Below are 10,525 nucleotides of genomic sequence, written 5' to 3' on the forward strand. Positions count from 1 at the left end.
TTTCGTGTAGAGACCTTTTCTGGAGTTAAACGCCAGCTTTTATGCCAGTTTGGGCGTTTAACTCCAATTTTTATGCCAGTTCCAGCGTTAAACGCTGGGAATTCTGAAGCTGATTTGCAACGCCGGTTTGGGCCATCAAAACGCGGGCAAAGTATAAACTATTATACATTGCTGGAAAGCCCAGGATGTCTACTTTCCAACGCCATTGAGAGCACGCCAATTGGGCTTCTGTAGCTCCAGAAAATCCACTTCGAGTGCAGGGAGGTCAGAATCCAACAGCATCTGCAGTCCTTTTCAGCCTCTGAATCAAATTTTTGCTCACGACCCTCAATTTCAGCCAGAAAATACCTGAAATCACAGAAAAACACACAAACTCATAGTAAAGTCCAGAAAAGTGAATTTTAACTAAAAACTAATAAAAATATAATAAAAACTAATTAAAACATACTAAAAACATACTGAAAACAATGCCAAAAAGCGTATAAATTATCCGCTCATCACTCCCCAAGCCAACCTAACCAAAATGCTCAAGCCTATTACCCCCAACACCCCCAAGGTCTGCAACAATACCAACAACCCCCACAACCTGAATCTCAAGTGAAGTACCAACATCCAAATAATAGATCCAATCCTTCTGAAGCTAACCAAGCCCCTCCTCCCAATCAAACCCACATGAATGACACAATACACACCTTCATGCAAGAGCAAAGAAGGTTTCATTAGAAACAAGATGCATACATGGCTACAATAGCCGAAGCCCTTACCCGTTTGACCCTCCTTCCTCAAACTGCACAAAGCACCCAACAAGCTTCAACCTCAAGTAGTTTACCCTCTCAACCTCAACCCAATCCTAAGGGGAGCATAAATGCCATTACTCTCCGAAGTGGTACTATGTTGGACAAGAATGTTGATATATCCGCAAAGGCAAGTGAGAAGACCAACAATGATGAGGTAGGAGAAGAGGTGGAGATGACAAAGGGTGAAGATGAAAATGTTGACAGAAGTGAGGAGGAGCCACCAAAAGTCAAGGAGCCAAAGAGAAAGACCTTGCTTGAAGAGCCTTCACCCATTCCATTCCCAACTTTGGTCAAGAAGGCAAAGAAGCAAGAAGATCTTGACCCCACTTTGGTGGAAGTTTTTAAGAAAGTCGAAGTTACCGTCCATCTCTTTCAAGCCATTCAACAAGTGCCGAAATATGCCAAGTTCCTTAAAGATGTGTGCACTCACAAAGACAAGCTTGGCAATGTTAACAAAAAGTCGGTAGATGATTCAATCTCTTCTTTGCTTCTTGAAAAATGTAATGATCCTAGCCCATGTTTGGTGACTTGTTTGATTGGTGGGATTAAGTTCATGGATTGTATGTGTGATTTGGAAGCGTGTGTGAGCACCATGCCACTGCCCGTATACCAAAGATTGAACTTACCACCTCTCAAAAGATCCGGGGCAAGGGTTGTCTTGGCTGACAAGAGTATTGTGTCTGTGGTTGGAATTGCAGAGAACGTCATAATCAACATTCAATGGTTGCTTTTTTCGGTTGACTTCCACATCTTGGAGACTCCACCTATTGATTCGACTAACCCATCATCAGTACTCCTTGGAAGGCCATTCTTGAAGACGGCCTGTTTCAAGCTAGACGCACACTCGAGAGTCTATTCTTTTGAGTCGGATGGCGAGTTAGTCAAGTTCACCCTGGAAGAGTCCAACAAACCCACTCTTAAGGCCTATTCCATTTTTGGGCGTGACATAGTTGAAGATAAAGTGATTAAGGATATCAAGGAACAAGGAAAAGAGGAGGTTGCCAAGAAGTCAAATTCAAAGGATCATGCTCAACCCAAGAATGCCAAGGAGTTGGAGATTTTCCTCCTTGGGGAAATTCCTAAGTGACCAATGAAGCCATGCAAGTCCAACTTAGGACTCTAAACCAAAGTGCTTGGTGGGAGACACCCCACCATGGTGACATTTTTCTAACTCTATCTCTTGTTTATAGCTTTTTGAATTACTTGTTTTTCTTGTGATATAGTGATTAGCATAGGTTGGGTTTAATAACTTTGAGTTAACGAGGTTAGAATTCCTTGTGGAATGTGATTGTATGTTTGTTTGGGTGATTTGGGGTTGGTATGTTGATTTTCCAAGGTTAGGAACCTTAGTTTTATGGAGAAAAGAATTTTTTGAAGCAAGGCATTTGTGCGTCCGCACCTCCTTGTGCGTGCGCACAAAGCTGTGTTTTTCGCAATCTGTGCGGGTGCACAAGCCTATGCGTCTGCACACACTTTGACATGCCCTCTGGTGGCAGCGCCAGCACAGCTGCGTGCATACACACACATTCCCTTTCGTGTCTTGTTTGTGCGGTCGCACAGACATGTGCGTCCGCACACCGCTTGTAAGCCCCTCTGGTGGGAGCGAGGGAATGGCTTGTGCGAGCGCACACCTTCCCCTTTCTTATCATCTGTGCATGGGCACAGACCTGTGTGCACTCGTACATGTGCTTTTGTCTACAAGTTAAAAAAAAAGTCCTTCTGTGCGTTCGCACCTTTTGGTGAATTCGCACATCCATTCGCAACCTCTCTGGTTGCAGCGATCGTCCGCTGTGCGTTCGCTCCCTCTCTAAGTTGTCGTTGTTGTGCGTCCGCACAGGTCCCTGTGTGTCCGCACAGGTCGTTAACTAGGCATTAATAGGGTGAGCTGCCTTGTTAAGGGGCAGCATTCTTTTCTTTTCCTTTCTTCTTCTTGCTCTCTCTCTCCATCTCCTCCACCCAGTCTCGCCGGTCAGTTGCCGCCGGCCACCACCACCATATCTCTACTTTTCTCTTATTTCTCTTCTTTCTTCTTTCCTTCTTCTCTTTTCTTCTTTTCTCTTAATTCACCATCGGTTAATTTTCTCTTCCGGTCAAGCCAACGGCCGTGATTTCACAGTGGCTATAATCAGTGCCATTATTCCCGCCTAGTTCTTGTTCTACTCAACCTTCATACTAAAAGTTCATAGTTTTATTTTCCTTTTTTATTTCTTTTTTCCCATTTTTGCTAATATTGTTGCATTTGCTTTCATTTCTTTTATGTTGTTTGGATTAAATTTGTTGCTTTCTTCTTATTGTTTTCTTGTATTGGAAAGTGTTGTTTCTTGATTATTGGGTTGCTTGTTATCAATTTTAAGCTTAATTGTGATGGGTTTGCACATTGCATATCGTATATTTGATAAAATGCCTCAATGAACGTCTTGTTTGATTCATATGACTTGGCCATCATATTTTTTCAATTTATCTTTTGTTAGGCATTATGTATGAATTGTGCAACTTCATTTGTGAGGTATCTATCTATATCTTTTTTAAAGCCCCTTACTTATATAATCTTTTTTCATACAATTTGTAATACTCGAAGGGTCGATTTTTTTTCGTCACAAAATCCTCTATTAGATGACAATTCGAAGCATTCTTTTTTAAATACTCTCATGGAGAGGGTATACCTAAATATCTTTCTGTGTATCATTTTGATTTGTAGCATTGATGTACAACTTTTTCTTGAATCAAAAACAAAAAAAAAGTCCATTTACAATAATGAAGGCAATAATTGGTAAGAATAAAAAAAAAACAATACAATAGGTATAGTAATTTATTGTATAATATGTACAAGGGGCAATTGCTTCTTAATCGTAAAATAGTAGCACAAATGGGTATCTTAAAGGGGAATTGCCTTCAAAAAATTAATAGAATTAAATTATTAATTTGTATGAAATCTTTTCTTTTTAGTTGGATGAAATCTTTCGAAAGTCTTGAATTTGTCAATAATTATAGACAATACCGCCTATATTTTCTATGGGATGTTGATACATATTAATTTATCTATCTAGGTGTCTGGAGATGTTTACTAGATGAGTAAAGAATAGGTGTATCTTTCAAGGGTGGCTGCTTCTAGGCAAACCTCCTGGCTGTCTCTGCACCCCTACCTCCTTTATCACTGAGCGGTCATTTAGGGGCCTTAGCTGGTGATCCGGGCTATTTCCCTCTCGACGATGAAGCTTATCCCCCATCCTCTCACTGGCCGACCTTGACCCTTGTTATTTTGATGTCATATCTAGTATTCAGAGTTTTCCTCGATTTGGTACCGCTCTCGCAGCCCGCACCGAAACAGTGATTTACCCCTAGATGTCCAGTCATTTGATGTTGATGAATTTGTGTCACCAATGCATTTCCATGCTCACATGCTTTGAGTTCAACCACCCATGTTTACCAAGAAATTATGTATTTTGTCAATGGGTGAGGATAAGTAGCAATTGCATTGTGTTGATAGAATCAAAGTTCAGTGTTCATCTTGGAATCAAAATCGAGTAATCCTTTTACAAACGTTCAACTTTTAGTGATGTCTTGATCAAACATCTTTTGGCTTCAAATTAAAGAACATTTTATATGTGATTACCATTTGTCGATGATGAACAATTGACCTTTCTTTTTTGGTGCTTGTTTAGAGTTGCTTGCATGTCTATGTTTCACTTTCTTGCAACATGAGCACTTAGTTGTGAAGCTTTGAGCCTTTAATTGAATTGAGAGTGTGATTGCCGTTGTGTGTGGCTGGTGTGTATGTTCCAACTGCGCACACCATTGGAATATATACACCGTTATTCTTGTGAATCACATTATCTTCAAGCTTCTAATTAAGAATTTAGTTTTCTTGATTTTATTAAGTGTTTCCTCCTTGTTCTAAATTTGTTGTTGTTCTGTTACCTGAATTTTCTTCTGCTTTCTCATAGGATGCGGAAAAAGGGTAAGAAACTGGTTGCTTTACCGGTTGTGGAACCTTCAACCCATGCATCACTACCATGTTTCATGGCTCAACCGAGTAACAAACCGGACATCTTGATCAACCAAAGAGAACAGTTCCAATACGATAGCTTTAAGAAAAGGTCAATCCATTGGGAATGGACACTCAAGGTCCCGATCAAGTACAAAGCAGTTATCCATGAGCGGATTGCCTCACCTCATTGTGAATTTTTAGAGCAAGACCCAATCGAAGTCAACGAAACCATGGTGCGGGAATTCTACGCCAACTACCAAAGATGGGAAGTAGAGTCGGTATTCCTCCGGGGAAAGAGGTTGGATACTTCCAACCAGGCTCTTGAAGCTATTCTGAAGATCCCCCACATTCCGCTCGAAGAGGATGACTATCCTTGGATTAAGGCGAAGGCGTCCAAGGGGAGGATGTCTCTGACTCCCATACTTCAAAGAATTGGCCGTCCTGGTGCTTCATGGGAGTTTAGCAAAAGGAGAAATTCTGTTCTTGCGACTATAGCTTACTCCGATTTGAATGCCGAAGCTCGTATATGGCATCAAATTGTAGCGGACTATATCATTCCCAGCACTCATGTTACCCATGTGAGATTCAAGACTGTGTTGCTACTTTGGGCTATCATGGAAGGAAAGAGCATAGCCATTGTGCCTTTATTACGCACATCGATATGGAAATTGATCGAGAAAAAGAACGTTAGCATTCCTTTTCCATCGATGGTGATGCGTTTAGCAACAACAGCAGGGGTAGAATGGCGTCCGCATGATATCATGTTCATGGTTCCTAAAGGCAACAAGTTCATCCCGAGGGGCGATTTTGAAAAATTAACCACCCCCTCCAAGAGGAAGACACCCATAGCACCACCACCAAGTCTACAACCTCATCAACTGCTTTACCCATTCTCCGTCCTCTTCCCGAATTGTTCGAAGACATCTTGCACGATATCCACCGTAAGGAGCATTTGGAGCAAAAGCGTTTCGAGTGGATAGCGGCAAGGCTAGAAGGAAGAGACGCCAGCCCAAATCCTAGATCCTCATCTGAGCCAGCTGGGGAAGAGTATGATGCGGTTGATCAACCCATTTCTGAGTCCACCAGCTGAAGGTGGCCCCCTTCTTCACTCTCCCGGAGCATAAGCATGCACGGAAGACCGTGCACATACTAAGTGTGGGGAAGGATCTATGATTCTAAGGGGGTAAAATTTTCTCCTTTCAAGGCACTTTTGCAATGTTTTTTTGTAGTACTTTTCCTCATTTTGAGTAGTTTTATTTTTATTGCATTTTGCTTGGTTAGTTGTAAATATTTCTCTGTCGTATGGATCCTTAGTAGTTAGTATTTGCATGTTGCATGATAGAATGAATAAGTTGATGAAACAACAAGGAATATCCATGAGATCTTTTCTAGGGCGTAAGCGTACCATTGATTGAATTGAAGAAATGTTGTGTTTTCCAACTTGCTTGAAGTATTTTGTTTGCAGAACATGGGAAAGAACTCGAACAACATACCTTGTGAGTTTTGAGCCGTAATAAATGGTTGCAATTTTCAACCATAATGTTGTTCTTGTGTGGTTATTACTCCTTTTTTGTTGTGATCATTGATTTGCATGATTCCTTATGTCCTGTGTTTGTCTTTGAATGCATTTAGCATGATTGAGGCCATGTTTGATGATAACCTCACTAACCTATATGGCCAACCCTTGTATGCACCTTTGTGAACCCCCTTTGAGCCTATAAATCCCCTTTGTTCTGATAATAGCACATTGCTCCCCTTAATCGAAAAACCATTGATGTCCTTGAATTACTCTTTGATTATCTTGGGTGGATTAATGTGTAAATTCTATGTGTGGGGAGAAACTTGGGAACACATTGGTGATAGAAGCATTAATTCAAAAAGTTTTGGCAATTAGGTAAAGCTCATGCATTTCACTAATGAAGACATATGCATTCATAGTTCAATTTAAAAAAAACTTGTGCATAATAAAGTATGAAATAAAGAGCTAAATAAAGGATGCATATGCCATGTTTGAAAAGAAAATGCATGAGTGAGGTGAGTTAGAAAAAAAAAGAGAAGAGAAAAGAAAATGGGTAAATAGGGTATGCTAATATGTGTATATAGGTGATATAAGATTAGGTGGACATTCAAGCTAATCAAAGAGCTAATTCCTTAAGTCCACTTGACCATATCTCATCCTACCTATACCCTAGCCCCATTACATCCCTTTAAAGACCTCATGATAATTGTTATTCATGCATTAAATACTAGTCGATTGTTGGATGACTTGTAAATCTTTGAAAAGCATGAAAAAAAGGAGAATTGAGTGGTTAAACCCTAAACACTGAGCGAATTGAGTACATACACATCCAGTGAGGGGTTCGATCACTGAAGTCTATGTTCTTACGCCTTATATCATATGTTCTTGTAAGTTGTTTGATTATTTAATTTTGAAAATTTCAATTCAATTCTTTGGACTTTGATCTTAGTGAATGCACTCTTTGCATTAGCCCAAAAGCTTTCTTGTGATGGATTGGAATTTCATGGTTTGTTTCCACCAACTCTCATTGTAGCACATGTAGGTGATTAGCTTAGGATAGTTGCATACATCTAAATAGTTTATAAAATAAGTCATTTTTCCCTTTCATCTATCTCCTTTGAATGTGTTTAGCATGAGGACATACTAGTGTTTAAGTGTGGGGGAATTGAGGAATCCATAATTGATGATGATTTTTGGTTAGAATTGAATGGATTTCATCACATAAACTTGCACTTATTCCCTTGAATAGCATGCTTTTGATCTTTCCTCCCAAATTGTGCTTGATTGTGAAAACATGCTCTTTTATACTTTATTTGATCTATTTTTATTCCATTTGCCTTCCATTCGATGCCTTGATGTTGTTTGTGAGTGATTTCAGGTGTATAAGGTAGGAATGTGTTGGAGAAAATGGAAAGAGAGTATGCAAAGTGGAGGAAACATGAAGAATTAAAGGAGAAGAGTTCTGAGACGTGTGCGTGAGCGCAGTCCCCTGTGTGTCCGCATAAGAACCCAATAAGAGCGTGATAAACCACTATTTTATGGTTTACCTTGTGCTTAATTGAGTGGATTTTATCAATCTTTCATACACTTATTCATACTAAATGCATGGGTTTTACATTCTCCTTCCTGAATTTGTGCTATGACTGAAAACATGCTTCTTTGGTCTTAATTTTGCTATATTTAATCCTCTCTTATTACCATTCGATGCCTTGATATGTGTGTTAAGTGATTTCAGAGATTACAAGGCAGGAATGGCTTAGAGGATGGAAAGGAAGCATGCAAAAGTGGAAGTAATACAAGAAGTTGAAGGAACTGCAAACCTGTCAGCCTGACCCTCTCGCACTGAAACGATCATAACTTGAGCTACAAAGGTCCAAATGACGCGATTCTAGTTGCGTTGGAAAGCTAACATCCAGAACTTTGCAATGATATATAATTTGCCATAGCTGTCTCGAAGTTAGATGACGCGAACGCATGGATGACGCGCCCACGTCGCATCTGCAAATCTCACTCCACGCAAACGCGTGGATGACGCCTCCGCGTCACTTTGCCGCGACCTGTACGAAACATATTTCACAATCAGCAATTTTTGGGCTGTTTCTGACCCAGTTCTCGCCTCAGAAAACATAGATTAGAGCTATAAAGTAGGGGAATCCATCAATTCATCATCATTCATTCATAATTCACTTTTCATAATTTACATGTATTTTTTAGAGAGAGAGGCTCTCTCCTCTCTCTTAGGATTTAGGATTGGGATTTTTAGAAATTAGGAATATTTCTTCTTCATCTCAGGTTCAATGTTCTTTTTATTTATTTTCTCTTTTATTTTTATTTACTCTAATACTTTTATTTGTATTTGAATTATGTTGCCTAATTGGCTTATGACTTTCATGTTATGATTTTCTTTATTAACGCAATTGAGGTAATTCAGATTTATGCTTGCTTTATTCCATTTATGATCTCTTCAATTTAATTTAGAATTTTCCCTTTTGGCTCTGGTTAAGTAATTGGTGACGCTTGAGTTATCAAATAAAGCAGTGGTTGAAATTGGCAGATCGCTCTAAAGCTAGTCTTCCCACAGGGATTGACTAGGACTTGAGGATCAAACTAATTATTCCACTTGACTTTCCTTTGCTTTAGTAAAGGTTAACTAAGTGGGATTAAAATCCAATTCTCATAACAATTGATACGGCTAGGACTTCCAGTTCTGAACACCTTGCCAAAAGTTTATTTTATTATTACTATTTTAATTTTCTTATCATTTAACACACTTCTTCCTTACTTTCAAAACCCCCAAATTACAAGACTCATAACTAATAATAAGAACACCTACTTGCAATTCCTTGAGAAGATGACCCGAGGTTAAATACTTTGGTTATCAATTTTAAAGGGGTTTGTTACTTGTGACAACCAAAACGTTTGCAAGAAAGGACTTTTGTTGGTTTAAAAGCTATACTTGCAATAGGAATTTATCCTAATTCTAGACCACGTAAAAGTTCTTCTTTTCAAAGCGCATGGACCAATCAGAGCGCGTCGTGCGTTCAGCCAAGCTTCGTCTAGCGTGCGTGCGCACAGCCTCTCGTGCGTGCGCACCGAAAGGAAAATTCGCAAAGTGTGCGGACGCACATGCCTGTGCGTCCGCATAGGTGTTTGCACATGACTTCATTAAAAAGGCATGTGACTCGCATTTTGAGGGTTTTGGAGGCCCATTTTTAAAGTCTCTTAGCTCATATTGGATGAAGAATGAAGGGAATGGCATAGCATATCATTAGGGTAGTTTTAGGAGTTGTAGTAGGAAGTTTTAGTTGAGTTTTTCTCTATGTTTTCTTCAACCTCTACTAGGATTTTCATTAAGGTTTTACATTCAAGTGCCATTTTCCATTTTTGATCTTGGATTTTGCTAAGTCTCATTGTAAGTATTCTCTTGTTATTACTTTTCCTAGTTACTTTGTTCTTACATTTTCTTCTAATGCAAGTTATAGTTCAATTTTACTTCTCTCTTGCAATTTAAATTTATTGTTGATGAATTTGATGTTTGATGTTCATTTCATGCTTTCTTATGTCATTCTTGTTGATTGAGATTAATTGTTGCTTTTAATTTCAAGTCTTTTCTCAATTTCACCATGTTTAAGCTTTTTGCCCACCAAGTGTTTGACAAAATGTCAAACATAGTTTTAGCCTAAGTTTTTACCTCTTGGCTTGGGTAAACTGAGCAATTGGGTTCCTAGAGTTGGGATGTCCAACATTTAGTGTCAATTCTTGGATTGTTAATTGCTCTTGTTCCCACTAACGCTAAGTTATTGCTAAGGCAATTAACAAGCAATTTAGGATTTGTGGGTTAAGGACACTTATGCTCATTTAACTTATCTTCCGATGTGAGGGTTGATCAAGTGAGACTAATCCATTATAATTGTCATAGTTGTGGTTCTAACAAGGAAAGGGTCCCTAGCTCACTCCAAGCCAAGACCCCTTTTTATGCTTTCAATATTTCATATTTTGTTATGTTAATCTCTTTCATACTTTACTTGTTTATATTACACACTCGGTTCATTAGTTGCTTCATTAGTTCAATCATTACAATTTTGCATGTTCTTTTATTGCTTTATATGTTCATCTCTTCATTGAAAATCCCTTGATCACTACAACCAAAATTTGCACACTCATTGCCATTGAGTGATTCCTAGGGAGAATGACCCAGGAGGTAAACACTCCCGGTTGATA

At 39.1% G+C, this 10,525-nt stretch overlaps 1 protein-coding gene across 1 annotated transcript; it reads left to right on the forward strand.

Annotated features, from left to right (window-relative positions):
* The first annotated feature begins 738 nt into the window (after positions 1–738).
* LOC107469992 (uncharacterized) lies at positions 739–1,884 on the forward strand. Its single transcript, XM_016089380.1, has one exon. The coding sequence runs from the start codon at positions 739–741 to the stop codon at positions 1,882–1,884; it is 1,146 nt and encodes a 381-aa protein (XP_015944866.1).
* The last annotated feature ends 8,641 nt before the right edge of the window (positions 1,885–10,525 follow it).

The sequence above is a fragment of the Arachis duranensis genome, chromosome 10 (assembly GCF_000817695.3).
Source record: "Arachis duranensis cultivar V14167 chromosome 10, aradu.V14167.gnm2.J7QH, whole genome shotgun sequence".
Lineage (NCBI taxonomy): Eukaryota > Viridiplantae > Streptophyta > Magnoliopsida > Fabales > Fabaceae > Arachis > Arachis duranensis.

Coding starts and splice junctions, on each gene's coding strand:
- LOC107469992 (XM_016089380.1), top strand. CDS start 739: ATGGCTACAATAGCCGAAGCCCTTACCCGTTTGACCCTCCTTCCTCAA.